Source organism: Bombyx mandarina, chromosome 05 (genome assembly GCF_030267445.1).
Source record: "Bombyx mandarina strain Sakado chromosome 05, ASM3026744v2".
In the NCBI taxonomy this organism is placed as follows: Eukaryota; Metazoa; Arthropoda; class Insecta; order Lepidoptera; family Bombycidae; genus Bombyx; species Bombyx mandarina.
The window spans coordinates 495647-517068 of record NC_143212.1 but is presented as its reverse complement, the minus strand read 5'-3'; the positions used below and the strand labels follow the sequence as shown (position 1 = coordinate 517068).

Sequence of the window (21422 nt, the reverse complement as noted above, 5' to 3'; positions counted from 1 at the left end):
TTGATATCTTAGTTTTTACTTCTGTGAACCGACTTAAAAATGAAACGAACCACATTAAAATATACCTGTTACGATTTAATTTTTTATACACCATCTTTTATAAAATAAAACATCCAAAGAAAAGCAATTTGATTTAATGCAAGTTGATTCGAAGTTAAATCACAATTCTGTTTGACAAATGTAAAGAAACACAACAGACATGAAATGAAAATAATCTTCTTCATTGTTAATTTGTACATCAGTGAGATTAGAATAGACTGGTTCTATTTCTTGAAGAGAGCTGTCTAAGTTTTCATCGCTTTCCCTGGTAGTTTCCGCCCAAGAGACCCGTTTCGAGCTTCTGGATGTTTCTTTCTTTTTATCGGACGCTGGCGTCGAATGTGAGACGGGCGACGGCGGTCCTTTTGTGGGTGTTTGTGCACATTTTTCTAAGTAATGTTTACGTAAAATGTATTCGCGCATAGAATCGTGAGATGCTCGTTTAGGTGGCGGGGGCGGAGGCAACGAGCGCTGGTCTTCATCGTCGGCGGCGGAGTTAACCTCTTTCCTGGCTTCTTCGATCCTTTTGACTTCCTCTTCGTCTGAAGGGAGCGGCCAGGCTCCAAGCTTGTTACGCACGAGGTGCGGGCGCGCATGGGCAGCGCACAATATTCTCTTGCGAACGAAATCATGAAACTGAGCTAGTTCAGAGCAGAGCTCCCGGCGGACGAGTTGCTTGTGACGAGCCGGGACATTCGGATCGCGCACTGCAAGTAGCGCCTGTCGAGGAAAAAGTAATTTAAATCTTAACATATTATATATTGTAGAATAGGTTGGACTTAAGAACGCGTTTATTGTTATGATGACATACTTTAAAGTAGTGGTGGGCAAACATTTTTAATGGCGGGCCACAAAGTTTAAGAAATTCTCGACGAGGGCCAGAATTATAGAATAAATGCAATTTTTATTAAAGTTTTTAATAAAACAAAGTACCTTTTACTTTTACGCCTTGTTAGACGTGTAAGACGTGAAGCGTGTGATAGATAGGTGAAAATAATGGTTTTTTTTCCAATAAATAAACTAATACCTGTGACAGACTGCCGAGATAATTATAATGATGGCAAGTTAATTATGAGATAATGAAAGCTCAAAACACCCCTGACGAATTGGAGCTTTCATTAAAAGCTCGAAGATTTTTAATTATAAACGTCAGATTTAATTTTACGCGCCAAAATGCTGCCTTGAATATTTAGGATGGAGGGACTCTCGGCGGGCCGGATTTGTTTAACTGTTTGTTTAACTGGAAAAAGTAGCCAGAAGTTTTTGGGTATCTCTGATCTAGGATTGTGGATATATATGGGGTACCTGTTCTGCGAGCAGCGTAGTGGTGGCTTCGAGCGCGCCGCCGACCAGCCTCTCGTCCAGGCCGGGCAGCGCGCTGGCGGCGGAGGACACGCTGGTGAGGGACTCGCTGCGGTTGAGCCGCTTGGACTCCGCGGGGCTGCTGCACGAGCACACGCGCCGCCGCCCGCCCCGGGGCGACCGCGACCCGCTGCTCTCCTCCGCGTGGTACGCCTGGGAACAACATTCACCTTAACTATTGGAGATTTTTTTTCCTACCTAAGGTGATAGCCTTGAGAGGCTTTATCAGCGGAACCTTAACTAGTAGGTGAGCTCACGGGGCTCCAACTTGACGATGTTGCTAACACGAACCCTAGCAAGAGCCGTGCTTCGCAGAATCAACCGCCGGATCGGAAACGCGACCCATTGAGAAGATCCGGCGAGAAACTCAGTGGGCTGTGTCTGAGGGTTAATTTACTCGTCGAGCCCTTCGTTGCAAGCGACGGGTTCGACGAGAACGATGACCGGAGCATTGATCATATGGTGATATGAAGCCGTCGTGGCCTAAAGGATTAAGACGTCCGGTGCATTTGTATCTAGCAATGCATCGGTGTTCGAATCCCGCAGGCGGGTACCAATTTTTCTAATGAAATACGTACTCAACAAATGTTCACGATTGACTTCTACGGTGAAGGAATAACATCGTGTAATAAAAATCAAACCCGCAAAATTATAATTTGCGTGATTACTGGTGTTAGGACCTCTTGTAAGTCCGCGCGGGTGGGTACCACCGCCCTGCCTATTTCTGCCGTGAACCAGTGATGCGTTTCGGATTGAAGGGTGGGGCAGCCGTTGTAACTATACTTGAGACCTTAGAACTTATATCTCAAGGTGGGTGACGCATTTACGTTGTTTATGTCTATGGGCTTCAGTAACCACTTAACACCAGGTGGGCTGTAAGCTCGTCCGCACATCTAACCAAAAAAAAAAACAATCTAATATTATTAGGTCAATAATGAACCATAGATGATATCCCAAGAAAACTTTTAATACAAACATCGGTAGGACACGCGCTCGATGAAAAAAAATATATTTGTAGTTTTATTTACTGATGGTAGGACGCATTGTGTTTCTACCATTCTAGCTATTTCTGCCGCGAACCAGTCATACATTCCGATTTGAAAAGTGGGACAGTCGTTATTTTTACAATTGAGGCCTCGAGCTCTTGTCTTAAGGTGGATGGCCGCATATGAATGTTGTCGTCCTTGGACTCCGGTTACCACTTAACACCAGATGGGCCATGAGCTCTTGCACCAATCAGCACAATAAATGTCAGTTTGTCTTAAGGTTAGTGTAAAACAGATTGTGTAGAAAGTACACAGTCTCTTATTGCAGAGTAGTCACACTGTCTTCAATTAGCGATTTAGCAAATTAATTTTATTTACTGTTTATGTTAAATAGTACATCCTAGTCACTGTTATTTTAATCAGATGACAAATAAAACGAAAGCAATCTTGTACATACATCCAGAAAAAAAAACCAAATAAAATATGAGAACAACTTACATGATTCAATGATCTCGTCAACAAGCAGATGGCGGATACTAATGTACCGAAAGTCAGTTGGGGGAATGGTTCATACGACAGCTTGGGCGCTCCGAAATGTAATTCGACTAATGGCTGCCATCTCTCCAAGTCTAATCCGGGGTCAGCGAGCAGGGACAGCAGATTGGGACTGAACGATAGCAAGCACAGTGTCGACATGTGGAGAACTTCTAAGGTCCTGAAAGAAAAGCTTTTATTTTTTTTGTTGTCGTTGTAGGGCCTTATGGCCTTATGGCCTAACTGGTCGCTAATCTTATCTTATCTTATACCTATAAACGAGCAATTCTTGTAAATATATAATCTGACTCTCGGAAACGGCTTCAACGTTTTTCATTTTTATTTAGTATACAGGGGATTTCGGGGGCGGTAAATCGATCTAGCTACGATTTATTTTCAGAAAATGTTGTTTTATTCGTGTTTTCAATAATCAACTTTAAGTTATCATTGACGTAATCAATTTTGTATTTGAATTTTAAATTTAATTTGTCGGTTTCGTTTAAACTATTTTAAATAACATAAATGTTTATATTTTTTTACCTTGGCAATAATGACGGCGTCGGCGGGGTGTCGTCGCTCGGAGGCTGCGCGGCGTCGGAGGTGCGTCGCGATCGGATCATGTATATCACGCATTGGTACAGGCACGCGCTTATACTTCTCTGTTCAAAATAAATATATTTATGCAATGAAGATCTTTGTTGCGCACATTTATGCAGTACATACATTTCACTTGAAATGACATAAAAATATTGGGTCGGATTAAATCTTTTACAAAAATAACTTTTGATCAACTAGAATATTTACGTTAATCAATTCCTGAAATATGGATTGAAAGTTCACGAAATTTAAAACAAGATAAACTACTGTATGCTAAATCGAATTGGAAAATAGTAGAAAATCCCTATTATAATAAAATATTACATCATGAATATAGGATCTTATGCCATTAGGTTAGGAGTATTTTATGCACTGGCAAGAAATTTAATCGGTTCGGTAGTTTGTGGGACACGGATTAAAAGAGAAACGTGGATGTTGTATTAAGTAATTCATCAACATGTGTTAAGTACGTATTTCATTAGATACATTGGTATAATAGCCGGCAAACTTCTTGAGCATTTGTTGACGTAGTGGGGGTAAGTTCGCGCATGGTACACTCACGTGCAAAAACATTACTTACTCTGCGTCATAATGCTATTAAATTATTAAAATGAACATATGTATTTATTTAATATTTATTAGAACATCAACAAAACATATAGGTTATAATAATTGTAATAATTTAATCTTGAGGTAAAATAGATATTCCTTCTATTAAGTCAAAACTAGAGCTGTTGCCAGGTCTTTATTCAGTTGAAGCGAAGCTGGTATTTGTAATTTTTTTTTTCGTTATCATAATCTTGACCATCATCATCATCACTGTTTTCATCACCCGAGTCGCTATCATCGTGATGAGTCGACATAGGGCTCATCGGTGTAGTTTACAACTCGGTCGATTCGGTCTTCTTTTTTGTCTATAATTAATTATTTTTTGAAGATATTCGATTCGTAGTAATCGAATGTTACTTTTTTCAATTACCAGCTTCCGATTATTTTCTGTTCTTTTTTTCCATCTAAAGCCTAGCTCTTTCATAATACGTCGTAAGCTTCATTCCGAGCCATTAAAATTTATATCTTCTTTAAATTTTTCGAAGCCTTTCTACGGTACGGAGTTTCGCTGCTTGTTATGTAGTTATTATGATTACATATTTTTATTACAGATTGAACGAAACTATCCATTCCGGTAACTTTCTTCTTCCCTGATCTTTTCTTACCCGAAGTCTGAAACACGGCGAGCAAGCCAGAGCCTTTAGCTTCCTTAATAATGCACCTAACAGTACTCACTGATGGTTTTGTTACTTCCGAAGTTTGTTTTAATTTTTCCATATCATTCTTCCCCTGTTTTATAATGAAGCAATATACGTCGTACACAATTTTTCTACCCTTTCTTTTGAATACTACACCAGTTTGTCGCGGCATAGTGTATGTTTTATAAAAAATCAACAAACACTCAACAAATAGCAATGGCAACAAAGTCCACAAGTAATTATAACAAATAATTAACGATTAATAACGATAGACTTTCCACTGTACGCAAGCGTACTTTTGGGAGCAAGCGGAATGAAGGCGCGGTGCGGGACGCAAGGTTCGACTGATCTACCAATAAAGCGCTCGATACGATTTCCCCTGCCGTCGCGCCTCACCCTCACCACCAAAGTGATCTAAAATTCGGTTCTGCGCAGTCAAGGTCATTTGCTCAAGAAGTTTGCCGGTTACTATTATACCTGCCTGCGGGATTCGAATAACGGCAGTCGTACTGGTCGATACGAATCAATGAAGTAGGAAACCTATGGAAATGAAACGTCAACCAAAATTTCGTGCCACTGTGACGTCATCTGGCCACAAAACATGGCAGCTTTAGTGCGGTACAAAAGATTTCAATGTTATCAGGTTTTATCGATAAACGTTCTTGGCTCATTTTATTTTAAATATTGTTGAGTATTATTTATTTGTAGAATTTATACTTTAATGGGAAGTAAGTAGGTATATTGTTATGTGCAAATATGATATGATTTAGATGGGTGAAATCTAAGACAAGTTCGTCCTTCGAATTTGCCAAGTAAACGATATGATGATTTTTAAAAGTTGCTACACTGATTTTATAAAGTTGTCGTTTGTCGCAAAACATAAAGATATGGCGTAGTTCAAAGCCATCAGCCCATTTCTAGCATGCTAAATGTTATCGTATTTTGAGTACGTGTTTTTCTTAGACTATTACAATCTATTTTAATTGTTTTGCTGACTCTAAAGTCCGTAACATACTACCGCAGCGCACCCCAAGGAAGGTGCGCCGCACCATTTGAATCACTTTCGCTTGAGAGTGATTCAAATTTTAAACTTATCAAGGGACCGCGTGAAAAAAAAACACCTACAGAACATTTATTCATTAATTACAAACGTCATTCCTTGTGAGTTCCTCTCTAAAATCACTTAATTATTAAATATTTAACAAATTTACAATAGTGTTTTACTCACTGCGGAATAAAACTATTTTATTTAAATAGTTCCGAAGAGATTTTGTCGGTAGCCTTTTTCCCGAAATATCTAAACAGAATGTCTAAATATGTTTTAATGACATATTTTAAAGTGGTATTTATGATTAGTGTCATGATCAATAGATTCCGACCGAAAAATGGATTTTTCGGATGAGGGCTCCATAATGAATTTAAATACATATAGATAATAGTTTTAGGGCATCGACTTTCTTGAGATCCTATAAAATACGTTTTAATTATTATTTTTGTATGTTTTAAGCATGATAAATTATGAAATTTTATATAATCAATCATATTAAATCGATATCAAACTCAGTAAATAATGTACAACCCAAAACAGACGGCCGAACTGACGTGACAATGACATTTGGCGCGCTAAACATGGCGGATTTTCGGCCTCATTAGACGGAGACGGAGATATTTATGTATATTCATGTTTCATTTTATGTACGCACTGAAATACTGTTATATTGTTTTCCTGCGAGTTAAAGTGCTGAGTAAGAACGAGATAGATATATGTTTATGTATGTGCCTTCAAAATGGGTGCTATTTATATAAGCAATTGTACGTATAGAACAATATGTCGTGTCCCTACTATATAGGTCTATGATACGAATGCACCGGCCATCTTGTCCTTTAGGCAAAGAGTTCTATGACACAAAGTGTCTGATTATCTGTGGCTGTTTGCAAGTGGACCATGTGCGTCTGATCTTAGTGAATGAAGGTTCTGTATATTATTTAATATAATCCATGCTAATCCATGCATGCTAACATAGTAAAGAGTGAAATTGAAACTGTTTCGTTTGTCCTTCTCTCAGGTCGAAACGAAGCGAATGAACGGCTTTTTACTCCGAAAAAACATCTTATTCGCTCGATAAATTGCACTTGAATTTTTCATAAGTAATTTATAATCTTATCAATAATACTCACCATAATACCAAAGAGCGAATGCATGTTCTGTAACCGCCATCTAGATTCGTATTTCACTAATTGAACTATAAGATTCAAAGCGGACGCGCATACATTTAACGAATCGATGCTGACGACCTGTCGTGGCAGGTTTATGGCCTCTATCAAATGTTCCAAGTGGACCCCGACAAATGTGATCGCATCACTCGCAAAGAACTGACCGTGTTTCATGACCATCATGGATATAAAGTCTAAGCTGTACGAGTACACTTTCCACCACTCCTCGGGATTCCACGTTACGCCGTCGAATTTCGGCGGCAACAGTTGCATCCATAAAAACTGGTCGATATCGCTCAGCAAGAGTTCCTTAGAGAAAGGTCCTCGGGAGTACACGGTGAGGCACCGTAACGCCGCCAGGGACGTCTGGTAATGGCGACGGCTCTGTAAACACATTTGCAAACAGCACAGGAGCTTGTTTATGAATCGACTCGACTGGAACCACTGCGATAGTCCCGAGAACATGTCGTCGTACAACTCCAGACACTGTTCCAACATCGCCAATGATAGAACGACCGGTGATACGTCCTCGTAAGTCGAGGGCTCGGTGGTCTTCGTGCCCAATTTAGGAAGATCCTTGAAATCGTCAAATAATTTCTCCAACTCAACGCTATTTAAATTGGTCACGGATCTAATAATGCTTTGAGCGGTGGCACTGTTAGCCTTTATTTCATAATCGAGTCCGCTGATCGCGACTGTGCAAATGGAGAGGATGGCTTTTTTGGCCCTCGGGTGGAGGCATTCGTATATAATCGCGGTGTTGGTTAATAAACGATCGATTTGTTTGGCACTGGCTTTTCTGTTTTCAAAGCAATCGTGGCTCCAATTGGCCAACATTATGACGTACAGTTCGGCCAACATAACGACCAGTCTTCCGTCTTTCAGATCTTCGAGTTCGTTCAACAAGGCGGTCATGCAGGGGGTGACCATTTTCGCTTTGTGCGCTATATTCAAACTTATCGGTAAGGTTTTGCAAAAGATCGTGATGAAATCTTTCCATGAGGTTAACAATCCAAGCCAGACCGGCACTTTATCGACGGGCTCATTTTCGCTTCTACCTTTAAACGCAAATATATGGTTGATCCATTTGTCCAAATGGGTTTTGTTGGTGTCAAACAATTGCTCGAGCATCAGTTTCAAGTCGTTTTCTATTTTCCCTCGAGAGACGAATAGTTCTATGCCGATAACGTTGAATATTTGCGAATAAGTTCTCAAGCCGGGCTGTATCTCACTGAAGAGTGGACTGGTCATGTAATCCCAAAATGTTGCGGTTTCGCGTAATTTTTTCACCAGAATCTGCATATTGTTCTTCCATAAAGCATGAAACAGGCCCATTATGCAACCTAAGAGTGGACTTTGAAGTTGTTTCACATCCTGAAATAGTAATTAAACAATTATGAAACAATCTGTAAGCAGGTACTTCTGTTCGTTTGCCGCTCTAATAAATGACTTCCAACGATGACTTACAGCCTTTTACAGACGGTTAGCGTGGTATGGACATGTGATGCGTAGAAAGGAGATGCATGTGACTAGGAGATGTATGGAAATGGTAGTGCCAGGTAGAGGGGGAAGAGGTCGACCGAAAAAGACATGGATGGAGTGTGTGAATGATTATATGAAAGAGAGAGGAGTGAGTGTTGACATGACGGCTGATAGAAGAGACTGGAATTTCGCTGTACCGACCTCACCTAGTGGAATAAGGGGGAGACAAAGAAGATTTTATTTTATTTTATTGCTTAGATGTGTGGACGAGCTCACAGCCCACCTGGTGTTAAGTGGTTAAGTGGTCTGGAGCCCATAGACATCTACAACGTAAATGCGCCACCAACCTTGAGATATAAGTTCTAAGGTCTCAAGTATCAAGGTCTCAAGTAAGTACAACAGCAGCCCCACCATTCAAACCGAAACGCATTACTGCTTCACGGCAGAAATAGGCGGTGTGGTGGTACCTACCCGTGCGGACTCACAAGGGGTCCTACCACCAGTAATTGGATACCACAAGTAAGAAGATGACTTACAGCCTTCACAGTTCCCAAGTACTCCGCCATATAACCGAGGATGCTTTCGTAGTTGTACAGGTTTTCCTCCTTATCTTTTTCGGTTTCCTTGAGTTTTTTATCGTCATTCGTTTTTTCGTAGTTCATCATGAAGAAGGCTTCAGTGAGGCCGGGCTGCGTGCCCACGCACGTGGCCACGAACTCTAGTATGGCCACTTTTAGTTCTGTCGTTTCGTACTCGTCGCGAAGTCGATCGAGGAACAACACCCGCACTTGGTACGCGGTCATGTCCAACGACGCGAACAACGACATCTGGAAACTCTGTGTAAAAACAAATTTCATCGATTTAAAATGATGTTCTTTCTATTATAGTATAAAATAATGATAAAACTTATTAAGTCCTACACCACTTGGATACCTATATTTCGAGAATCGAACCGGGACCCCGTAATAGTGAACTCACTCTGACCAAGCGATTAAACAGTAACAAGAGTGTGACAAAACTTTATAGTTTACAAATAAATTGTAATACATATTAAATTATGTATTATTATTTTCTGTTTTTATCTGAGCCCTCGCTGTTTAATCTGTATCCTAGTTCGACCTTCGAGTTTTGAGCATGTATGTGTATATCCTTTTTATCAAATTGACTCTGCGCTTTTACTTGGATTTTAAATAAATATACTCACATCGGCAAACATCTTCAAGAGCCTACAGCACAACACGGCCAAGCTTTTGTTGAACACGTGATTGATATAACTTGTCACTTTGGGTACAACTTTCAACGAATCCTTCTGTTTATTCTGAGTGAATATGAGATGTTCCAACGGCGTCATCTCGTTGGATTCCGTGACGAGACTCTTGAGACGCAAAGCGAACATGAGCACCGCCACGCACCTCTGTATTATCGATATAAATTGTGAACCCGTACCGGATGACCAGTTCGTTTCATTTTGTATCATGTTCTCTAAATGTTCATTTCCTTAAAAATTAAAATAAAACATATATCTGTACAGATAGTAGCAAAATAAATGAAAATAGTTAAAATTTCAATTTATTCCCATCCAGTAGTAGATTATGCAAAGTACTGCTCTTGTTAAGGCTAGTGTTAGCAAGCCGTCTCAGCTTGTGCTCATGAACGCACCTACCTGTCCACGCGTAACTGGAATACCCCTTACCCTCCTTATACACTTCCTTTACCAGGGTACCAGTGAATGGGTAGGAAAAATAACTCACCCAGTGAAATAATCTTCAGTAGCACCAATGCGTTTTCAGTGTGCAGTAAACTATATACACAGGTCCGTTTCAACAGCGCGGTGCTGCCATCTGTTTTCTGGTCTTGCAACACTAAGGTCAGGAAGCGCATACAGCGCTGCAGCATGGCGCGCCGGTCCCGTATGTTCGTGTAGCGCCAGCCGTATGCGTTTGGCAACACTTCGCGCAGGAGCAGGATCAATCCGGGCAGGATTATTTCTTTGGTAACACGTTCTTCGGTCGATGCCTGTTATTGTTTTGAAATAGTTACCGTTATAAGCTCCGTCCCAAATTAATTAAAGACCTATAGTGTATGACAAAATTGTTTAACACGTTGACTGCCGTGTAGGTCACCGGTGCCCTACGCGGCGCACTGAAGTAATTCTCTTCTCTACTCTTCTTCTTATCTTCTTATCTTCTTACTGAGGCGCCGGAATATCTAGTAGACTCTCTGGGAGAGACGAATCCGAACGATACTGAGAATGAATCTATTTCTAAGAAACTTAAAAGACTAAACCATACATTAATTAACCAACAAAAGAAGGCAAAGTTAGGCAATCCGGGCGCTTTAGTAATAGAAATCGACATAATTACTCCAGTGCGCCGCGTAGGGCACCGGTGACCTACACGGCAGTCAAAGGGTTAAAGGCTTTGTGTTTTATTTTAGATTTATAGAACAGAAATTGCAGGTTAGATCGGCCCCTTTCGATTTAGGTGAAATTTATTTAGGAGTGATTATTGAGGATGAACCAAGGTTGATTGATAGTTATAACTTTAATAGTTTCTGTGATATTACTAAAACCATTAAAACTCTTAATACTACGAATACGAATCACAATTTTCTCAGTACCTCATGAAAAGTGCAAAGCATATCAATATACGCAGATAGGAACTTGTACGTTCCTGTAGGTTGTTCTAGTGCAACTAAATAGGATCCAACGGTAGCTGAATCAAACGATTCGCCATTGGCATACTCTATATGCGTCAGTTTCTGATTCATGATGCGTGGTAACAGACCTGCGTTTATCAATCTGAAAAATATATTTATTACTTTTTTTTTTTTGTTAACAATAAAATTTAACACTTCTTAGATTTTCGTATTAGTAAATAAACAATATCTTATTATATTAAGATAAGAGATAATAAGCTTATATTAAGGGAAGTCTAAAAAATTTCTTAGTAAAAAAAAGGTATTTTTTACAAGATTACAATTATTTACAAGAAATTATTTTTGAAAAATGATTAAATGAGAGTGCAAATTACAGACCTCAAATGAATTTCTTTCGGGAAAACTGGCACCAACGCAGAAGATACTTCAAGGCATTCTACCAAAAGCAGCAGAGGCGGAGAATCAGCCCTCATAAACCTTACTAGTACATCGAAAACTCCTTCACATGATTCTACCAACGCCTTTGGGATCTCTTTCTCCTCAACCAGCGACTTGAGTACACCCTTTAATACTCTCGCACCTTCAAAAACTCTCTGCAATATCGCATTGACGTTGTACTGATGATGTTTTCTGTCTAAAGCTTTTTCTATATCGCTGTTGAACACCGTCCAATATGAGTAAGGTGTTCTGAAGTGGATCATGGTGCCTTCCTTCCTTTCCATGATTGTGGCTTTGGAGCCAGTTTCAATGCGATAAGACGGATCTCCCAGAGGGTAGTACTCTCTGCCGACTATAGCGTCATCATATTGTATAGATACCAGTGGTACTGCGTTTGGATTGTATATTTCCGTGTATACAGGTAAATTTTTCAATTCAGATATTAGCTGTAATCATTTAAAATTGTATATTAGTTGCTGGTGAAAACCAAACGAGTCCTACTGTGTCTATCACTAATTATTTGAAATACATCAGTTCCTTAACTTTGGCGCCACCTATTGTATGTTGATCGTACTATAATATTCACTATGTCCTGTTCTGATGTGTAAATTTATGTTTCATCAAATTCTGTCTAATAATTTTTGAGTGGAAGAGTAACAATTCTCACAAAATATCACGCTTAATATTAATAGCATAATACACTATCCCATCTATATCAATATCTGTATGCGTTTTTTGTTTTTTGTTCCTAATTCTCAGGCATCTTCTTTATGCAATTCAGTACAAATGATACTTGATGGTAAGTTTGTGGCATAGCACTATTAATAATATGCTATGAGTAAATAAATAACTTTAATAATTCAGGACATATTACATACGATCATATGACTACAAAGCTGAACGAGATTTTTTAGCAAAGTGGTATCCCCCCCTAAGACACTGACTGCAGCAACTTTCCATGTTTGTTTATCTACATAATTTTGTGCAACAGATCCAGAAACCGTTTGTGAAAACAGTATGGACATTCGTTGTAAAATGACATAGCAATTAATATTTACAAGCTCTCAGACTTTAAGGCAAAGCTTTTGATTACTCAAAATTAAATAGCGGATGTAATGTTCCATTATGTGCATCCTTTTATCAATATTTCGGAACTACCTTTACCACTAGCTAAATTCCCAATTTAAATATTATTAAATGCTTTATGAAAATACCTTTTTATCAAAAACAATCATGCATACACATATACTACACTATAAATAAACTACAATAGTTACAGTGAAGTGCAGCAGAATAACTGTAGTTTAAAAAATGCACATTTGTTCAAAATGATTGCCTGTTATAAGTTACACACCAAAATGGTAATCTTTTATAATAATACGTTATGTATCATTTATATCTGAGCAAGAGGATTTCGTCTTGATTCATAATGCTTGATTAAACTTTTTTATTTAATTTTTTTAGATAAAAATGCTATTAACAATTTGAATCAAAAAATATTACATAAAATTACTTACATTTCTGACGCTGTTCTTACCAGCTTGAACTAAGCCAGCAGCTAAATTTGAGAGGGGACTAAAATGATGAGGGAAATATTCTAGTGCAGTATTCCATAATGACACTACACCAAAGTATTTGTCTCTCTGATGAAGTTTCCAGAATTGACAAGCTATTTCTGGTGACTGAAGCAGGTCTGAACACAGCTGTATAATGCCAGTTTGATTGCTGAGGCTTCCGTCTCCATCAAACTTGTCACAAAGCTCGTTGAGGATATTAAACATTCTTTGTTTAGCTATTTGTGAGCACTTTGATTGATCCTGCAAGGTTGATTACATTTAATGTATGTAATCTCTCACTATAGTGTAATGTTCATAAATTATGGTCCTAAATCAGGAGTTCCCAAACTTATTATGTCTACTGTCCGTTTTGAGAATAAATTATTTTTTGGCGGCCCCATTTTTTCACCTACTTAAAAACCACCATAGCGAGAGCACAGTTGGTGTCTAAGAGTCGTCCTAGATGAAATTACAAATCACCTCTCAAACCTCTACACAACGCCCCCTTTTTTTTGGGTCTCTTACCCTTTAGGCCTGCAGCACTCATAAGGGGGCGTTATCGCCTACTTTGGGAAAGGCTGTCCTAAATGAATGATCACGATAGATAGACAGACATGCAGATAGATAGACAGACGATGTATATGAAAATACAAATTTTCAGTTATAAATCAAGTCAAGATTTTAGGACCTTCCTTTATATACCTATATTTTGTCTTGATTGTTAAGGGTAACATTTACCAAACCAAAATGAGTAAGCAGTTCAAATAAAACGTTGAAAGGTACCTTCATTTATCTTAATCTTATGTTAGATGATTTATATTGAAAATTCAGAATAGATATGAAATAACACAAAATATTTTTAAAGGTTATGGTAATGAATGTTTGAATGAATACTTACTGAGAATACAGGACTGTTCAGCATCTGTTGAAGAAACTCAAACACTTTCATCTTCATTGCAGTACTGCCAAAATGTTGATATTGGCTTTCAAATAATTTTACATGTTGATCACTCTGTAACAATAACACAATGCTCAACAAAAAATTTTATGAGCCTTGCTGAGTAGTGTAAATATACTTTTTGGTATAGATTATAGGGCTATTTTCTACAAATCAATGTCGTTGACTTGCTATATATTTAGTAAGTATTTTATATTATTATGTAATGAATGTCATGAGAACTCTACAAGATAGTAAAAGTTCTGCACTACATAAATCCTTTAAAAAAGATTTGTCATTTGTTCTGCCCAGCTGTGACATAAAAATCAGTTATTGGTTTTTTTCTTTCAACAATATTATTCTTAAGCAACGTTGATTATAAACCTTCTGGTTTTTTTTTCCTACCTATGCTGATAGCCTTGAGAGTTTATTTCAGCTTACCCTAGCGTGTGTAGGTGAGCTCACGGGGCACAAACCGGTTGCTATCACTGACCCTAGCAAGAGCAGTGCTTCGCAGAATCTACCACCGGATCGGAAACGCGACCCACTGAGAAGATCCGGCGAGAAACTCAGTGGGCTGTGTCTGTGGGTTAATTCGCTCGTCGAGCCCTTCGTCGCAAGCGACGGGTTCGACGAGAACGGTGACCGGTGCTTGTAGTGCCTAAAAGCACCTAAACCTTCAAGTAAGCTTTGCATGATGAATACCTTAATTAAAAAACTGATAAATACCTGCAACGTTACCAGCATCCACGTCAAAAGCATGGCACTGTGTTCTGTACACATTTGAATTTTTGTCAATTCAGTTTCTACAACTTCTTTAGTATTTTCTATCCATGTTGATAAATTATCACTGAAATATTAAATAGATTTATGTTAAATATGTTCACTAAGTATATCTATCAGTATTGTTTAAATGCTACTTCACATGCATGTTTTATGTTGTTATGAAATTTTCTGTCTAAATCCTCCTATTAATACCTATCCTAACTTCTTAATGTATTGCTGAGTACATCAACAGCCAAGCCAAATTAATTACAAGACTAATATGTTATATATGGTGCCAAAAATAAATTGAATAAAACAATGAAAAATAAATTACAATGTTTACACCAAATTCTTACATTTTCAAATGATCAATAATGACCATAAACAGGCAAACTTCCATGTACATAATACAGAGGCATTGCTCTCTGTGTCTTTCTCCCAGGAACTCACTGAACCCATAATTCTTCCCAAAACTGTGTTTTATGAACAAATTAAACAATTTTTTGAATTCTTCAGCTTGAAATGTGTTCTTTTCCGCAATTATTAAGAGTATTTGAAGTATTGCTAATTGTTCTCTCAAATTACTCTCTAACCAAGTGTGTCGCACAGAATCATTAGAAAAATCACTCAATATTTTTCTAGATGGTGGAGCAGCACTTAAGACCTTTTCAAATTGAGATATGAGTGAGGTTTTAATGTCTTGTATGCCAATATCTTCAATAATCTTGGTGAATTCCTTTTGATATTTATATTGAGCATCATCTTTAAGCTGAATGATGTACTGAAGCAATTTGAGTAGAAAGAGTCGCTCAGAATAATAGAAGCTCCATACTTTGGGAGACAAATATGTAGGTCGGGTGTCAACAAATGCAACATTCTTTAATGCACTCTCTGGTGTACCATATGATATATCACACAAATAGTTTTTTAATATTTCCCATAATTGAAAACAGTCGACATCCTGCAAGAAAACTCATAGTATTATTAACTGAAAACTACAGGAATTACACACAACGAAATACCCAAATATTTTATTAAACGTAATATATTTGAAATAACAGCTCACAATATAATTTTGAAGTGTCTGCACTATAGTGAGCAGCTTTGTCTGATCCGGATACTGTGACTGAAGTTTGGTAAAGTCCTCAGGCTTGTTTTGTTTGTAACTAGCCAATCCAATTTTAAGTCCATCTCTTACTTCTTTTGTATCAAAAATTTTGGTCAATTCTTCTGTAGTCAGACTCTCCGAAGTTGTCCAGCGCCATAGCCTCTTCCAATAACTGAAATTGGTAGTTAAATACAGAAATGCTTAAACTAAATACTTAAAATTAACGATCGAAACTTACTTTACACTACTCGTTGTCATACTTAACTTGATTCATACGACAACTAGTACGACCAGCCGGTTTGACGTATATTAGGTACTGAATAAAATTTCAAAAGTAGAAATTGTAGAAAACAGTTTCGTATAAATATTTACCGCCTCTTCATTTTCAGGTTATGCGATGCTATGATGCTAATGTCAAGTGCAACTATTGTTGTCAAAGTATATATTTTTTATCGATTTCAGAGGCAAAGAGTACATAAGTCATTCATATTTTTAAAACAATTGAGCTACGTCTGTTAAACAAAGAATTAAATCAATTTGATTAACATAAAAATAAAAAATACAAACAATTTATTATTGATTAAAATTTTGATAACTAAATTCATAAAAAAATAACTTCTCCGCTACTTTAAAAAGTCCTTTGGAGCCTCCTCACCAAATTCACCAATGCTTTAATTACATTTTTATTTAAATTCGAGATGAGTTCTAACCTCATTCCAAGTGTTTTTATTTTTATTTAATCCACTTGTTTTTAAATTAAATATTTATGGCTTTGACCTTTTCTCACCTTATAATTTTTTCGTTATGGACTTTGTTTCCCTTTGCCTGTCGGCTATTTCGGTGAGTGGAATTAAATTCATTTAAAAAGTTTTGATAAATTTTTAAGATATCATGTAAATTGCAATTGAACTTTTGATTACTACATCACGTGCTAATTTACGCATATCTAAACGTAGTTACAACACCTCTGCAATTCTAACTTTGACATATTTGTCTGTACAGGGCTCTAATTACTTGAAGGCTTAAGAATTTGATGATATGGCACCGGCCGCTGCAGCCACGAAACTAAAACCTGATGAGGATCCTTTAGGAATAAGGGCCGTGCTACTTGGCCCTCCTGGATCCGGTAAGGGGACTCAGGTATGTGGTTTAATTGAACTTTGGCCTTCTTTATCTCATATTATAACTAATAGTGAATATTTGATTATTACTTATGTATCCTTGAGGCTAATAATTATAAATACATAATTAATGATTAGTATTTAATCATTAGAAATATAAATTAGAAATTCAATAATGAAGCCAGTTATTCAATTTTTGAAATACATGAAAACTTGTTTATTATCATTAGGCTCCTCGTCTGAAAGAAAAGTATTGTGTTTGTCACCTATCCACTGGTGACATGCTGCGTGCTGAAGTCTCATCGGGCTCAGACCTGGGACGACGCCTTAAGAAGGTCATGGATGAGGGCAAACTTGTTTCCGATGAAATGGTCGTTGATATGATTGACAAGAACTTGGATCAACCTGAGTGCAAGAATGGTTTCTTACTTGATGGATTCCCTAGAACTGTACCTCAGGCTGAGAAGGTATGTGTTTTAAGTCGGGTATACTTTTCTTCACTTTCTAGAAAAATCAAGGCAATAAGTGGATATAACAAAAGAACTTGTTAGTTTGATGGCTAATAGATAGTATAAAAATGCAATTTGAGGCAGATTAAAAGCCAATGTAAAAAAGCCTAGCACAGGATTTGTGTGCTTTTCTAATAGCTTTTCATAAGTTTTTTGTGTGTATGATGATTTTAATCCACTCCAAAATATTTCAAAACATTTTATATATATTTTACATCAATATATTCAATTTGCATAACAAATTGAACATATTGAAATTCAGCAAACTTATTAAGGACTATATTTTTTACAATCAAACTTAATTGTTTTGTTGAAAACTTAATTTTATTTCCAAATTATTAGTTAAAATATATAATAACCCTGATAACTTGCTTTGTAGAATAAATTGTCCACACTTAAAAATCAATTTTACCTTTTTAGTTTTATTTAACTAGGACAGTGGTCGGCAATCTGTAGTATAGGTGCCGCATGTGGCATGGCTCTTGTGTTGAATCTTTAGTTCAGGCACAGAATATTACTTATTTTCTTGCCTTATAAGAGTACCAGTAAACAGTTTATCAAGGCTTTAAAAATATGTTAATAAATGGCTCTGAAGAAATTTCAATTGTGTTATCTATATTTGGCTTTTTGGTTGACGAGGTTGCCGACCAGTCGATCAGGAAGAAGTATTCATTGCTAGTGATTTTTAGTTTTTTAAATTACAGTTTTTAGTGTGTCATCATTTGGTCAGATGTCAGATTTTAAACGATTTTATGTAAGATATTCTTGGGAAATGATTTCAGTGTTGGTTTTTGTTTACTTCCTTTTAAGGCGGTATTCTGGTTTAGAAGCCTAAATTTTAGACATTTTTAAAACTAAGATTTTTTTCTCTAAGCACCTGTCATTTTTGTGTATACTTGGCATTGATTGGCAAAATCAATGCCTAAGGTGTTGCAGTCATTTAATAATTAAAAAAAATGAAAAACTATTTTACCATAAATTCTCAATCAATAAAGATGTAGCTACTGCAATGACCATAGCTAAAAAAAATAGCCCCTTTTTTGAACCTTTCGAATTTTTTAAAAGGACTTAAAATAAAAATTTTCTAAAACCCAAGGCAAACACGATAGGGATATATATAAAGAAGATTTCTACCAAATTTCAAAGGAATCGGTGGGATAGAAATTCAGATTTCATGACAACCACTTAAAAAAAACTGGTTTCATGAAAAACTCGTTTTATGTTTGAGAAACAATTCCGATAACAATTCCAAGAAGAATAACTCGGTTAATAATATTTATTACTAACTTTCGATTAATCTATGATCCTTGATTTATACATTGGGCCTTCTTTGACTTCATATGCAATTCTTCTTGCGAAGTTTCTTTTTGCTAACCGACCTGTTCTGCCTTCTTTTGAAGCAGCAGAAGTTCGCAGTTGAGAGCGATCAATTCGAACATCTTTACGGCTGACAGAAAATGTATGAGCTTCAGTACCAACGGTGATGCCCATAAGTTCCATAATTTTTAAAATCGATAAAAATAAACCTTTGTTAAAAGTGGCAACAGCTAAATAATTAACAATTTGAATTGTAAATGATACCTACACAATTTCAACACTATGACCTTCGAATTATACATTTCCAGGTATATATAATATGTATAAAGATATTTAAGAAATATAAAGGTGTTTATATAGATTAAATAAAGGTTTATGTCGAGTACAAAAGAATTACTGGAAAGAAAGCTCACAGGTCGTCCTGCAACATCTGCCGTTTATTGTGTAATTCTATTCTCAAAACCATTCCCCACGCACTTGAAAAATCCTTATAGGTAAATATTCTTCAGGGTTCAAACTTTGAAAATATGAAGAAAAAAAAATAGATTTTTTCTCATTTCTAGACCAAAGTACTGCCTTCAATTATGCCTTATTGCTATTAGTTGGAATATATGCTTTGCGTAACTATGACCTTCTCAGCTACTACTACTTGCTATAGTGCATAGTATTCTGACGATATTTCTATACCGACTAACTAGACATATCAACATTTTCGGCCATCCACACACGTCCTCCAGTAAGGCAGATTATGTTACGAAATCGTTTGCCTTACCACAATATCACTACATAGTATAAAACAAAGTCGCTTTCTCTGTCCCTATATCTGTCCTTATATATGCTTAAATCTTTAAAACTACGCAACGGATTTTGATGCGGTTTTTAATAGATAGAGTGATTGAAGAGGAAGGTTTATATGTCTAATAACATCCACTAAATAGTGGAGAAATCAATTATAAATTACAGTGTATTAATTAAGTGTTAACGAACCTTCTTCGACTTCCATAATGAAAAAAAATAACATTGCGTAATAAATCAAGCCTCCAAATTATTTATGATATGGCGGATTTTTTTGGCCCTGACGGGTAGCCATAACCAATGCGTATTTTTTGTCACCACGCTGTTAAACGTTGTAATTTGAAAGATGAGTTAACTGTTAAACATAATATTCTGATTTAGGTACACTGAATGCTTTAAGAACACTGGTGGTATTCACCATAGTATCATTTTGACATAGATAGACCAAACAGGCATTGAGATCATTCCCATTATACAATACCATTCTATTCTTCTTTAATTAGTTTTTATGACCAAAAGCAGTTTTTTACTGGTGGTAGGACCTCTTGTGAGTCTGTGCGGGTAGGTATCACCACCCTGCCTATTTCTGCCGTGAAGCAGTAATGCGTTTCGGTTTGAAGGGCGGGGCAGCCGTTGTAACTATACTGAGACCTTAGAACTGATATCTCAAGGTGGGTGGCGCATTTACGTCGTAGATGTCTGGCTCCAGTAACCACTTAACACCAGGTGGGCTGTGAGCTCGTCCACTCATCTAAGCAATAAAAAAAAAGATTTTCAACTGAATACATTTTAAAATTTCAGTTGGACGATTTATTGGCGAAGCGCAAGACTGCACTGGACGCCGTAATCGAGTTCGGAATCGAGGACAGTCTGCTCGTAAGGAGAATTACGGGCAGACTGATTCACCCACCTAGTGGTCGTAGCTATCACGAAGAGTTCCACCCGCCGAAGAAACCAATGACTGACGATGTCACCGGAGAAGCTTTGATAAAAAGGTCCGACGACAATGTCGAGGCTCTGAAGAAACGCTTAGCTACATATCATGCTCAAACGGTTCCTTTAGTAGACTATTACATGAGGAAAGGTCTACATTGGCGCGTCGATGCATCGAAAGCCGCTGACGACGTCTTCAACAAAATCGATAATATCTTTAAGAGTAGAATTTTCAGCAGGGCACGGTCTGCTTTGTAACACTACCGGTACTTAAACTAACGAAGTGTACAAATCTTATACAGTGTTTTTTTTTTTCGAACCGAACATTACTTATAAGCTACCTTTGTGAAAATATAGTTAACATTACTTGTAAGCTACCTTTGTGAAAATATAGTTATCAATTTTATAGACTATTTTTCTTGAATACAGCAGAATGAAATCGGAATGTTGTTTGGATTTATGCTCAATATTATTTTGATAACGATGGGTTATCGTAAGTGAATGTTTGTTTGTTATCGTAATGCGGTGCGGATTGCGTAACACTAGAACTAATGAGCCGTGGAGTTATGTAACCGATCAATCAAAACGACTTAGCGTTATCTTGAAATCCGTCGAATTTGAAGAATTTGAAGTTCGTCGTGGCCTAAAGGATAAGACGTTCGGTGCATTCTTATCTAGCGATGGAGCGGTGTTCGAATCCCGCAGGCATAGCGATGTTTTTCAAATGAAATACGTACTTAACAAATGTTCACGATTGGCTTCCACGGTGAAGGAATTACATCGTGTAATAAAAATCAAACCAGCAAAATTATAATTTGCGTAAT

General features: G+C 37.2%; 2 protein-coding genes across 4 annotated transcripts; one reads left to right on the top strand and one right to left on the bottom strand.

Annotated features, from left to right (window-relative positions):
* Window positions 1-118: 118 nt before the first annotated feature.
* Nup188 (nuclear pore complex protein Nup188) lies at window positions 119-16354 on the bottom strand. Of its 2 annotated transcripts, none has more exons than XM_089727215.1 (16): window positions 16296-16354; window positions 15882-16095; window positions 15172-15776; window positions 14780-14900; window positions 14012-14125; window positions 13075-13374; window positions 11498-12003; window positions 11081-11261; window positions 10213-10477; window positions 9666-9958; window positions 8998-9297; window positions 6944-8353; window positions 3462-3580; window positions 2886-3102; window positions 1345-1554; window positions 119-759 (listed from the first exon to the last, which is right to left on the bottom strand). In XM_089727215.1, the coding sequence occupies exons 1-16, from the start codon at window positions 16304-16306 to the stop codon at window positions 160-162; spliced, it is 5466 nt and encodes a 1821-aa protein (XP_089583341.1). In that variant the 5' UTR covers window positions 16307-16354; the 3' UTR covers window positions 119-159. The 2 variants fall into 2 exon arrangements, with proteins under 2 accessions (XP_089583341.1, XP_089583340.1); XM_089727214.1 differs by having other exon boundaries at window positions 16162-16345.
* Window positions 16355-16621: 267 nt separating this feature from the next.
* On the top strand, window positions 16622-21043 carry Ak2 (Adenylate kinase 2). 2 transcript variants are annotated; one of them, XM_028176786.2, is made up of 4 exons: window positions 16622-16763; window positions 16926-17063; window positions 17275-17511; window positions 20467-21043. In XM_028176786.2, exons 2-4 carry the CDS (start codon window positions 16962-16964, stop codon window positions 20854-20856), a joined length of 729 nt encoding a protein of 242 aa, XP_028032587.2. In that variant the 5' UTR covers window positions 16622-16763; window positions 16926-16961; the 3' UTR covers window positions 20857-21043. The 2 variants fall into 2 exon arrangements, 1 of the variants encoding a protein (XP_028032587.2); XR_016323061.1 differs by lacking the exon at window positions 16622-16763 and having other exon boundaries at window positions 16819-17063; window positions 20467-20939; window positions 20977-21043.
* The last annotated feature ends 379 nt before the right edge of the window (window positions 21044-21422 follow it).

Coding starts and splice junctions, on each gene's coding strand:
- Ak2 (XM_028176786.2), top strand. CDS start 16,962: ATGGCACCGGCCGCTGCAGCCACGAAACTAAAACCTGATGAGGATCCT. Junction 17,064..17,274: donor GATCCGGTAAGGGGACTCAG/GTATGTGGTTTA, acceptor TATTATCATTAG/GCTCCTCGTCTGAAAGAAAA. Junction 17,512..20,466: donor CTGTACCTCAGGCTGAGAAG/GTATGTGTTTTA, acceptor TTAAAATTTCAG/TTGGACGATTTATTGGCGAA.
- Nup188 (XM_089727214.1), bottom strand. CDS start 16,181: ATGACAACGAGTAGTGTAAA. Junction 8,354..8,997: donor ACTTGGGAACTGTGAAGGCT/GTAAGTCATCTT, acceptor TTACTATTTCAG/GATGTGAAACAACTTCAAAG. Junction 3,581..6,943: donor ATTCGCTCTTTGGTATTATG/GTGAGTATTATT, acceptor TATTTTGAACAG/AGAAGTATAAGCGCGTGCCT.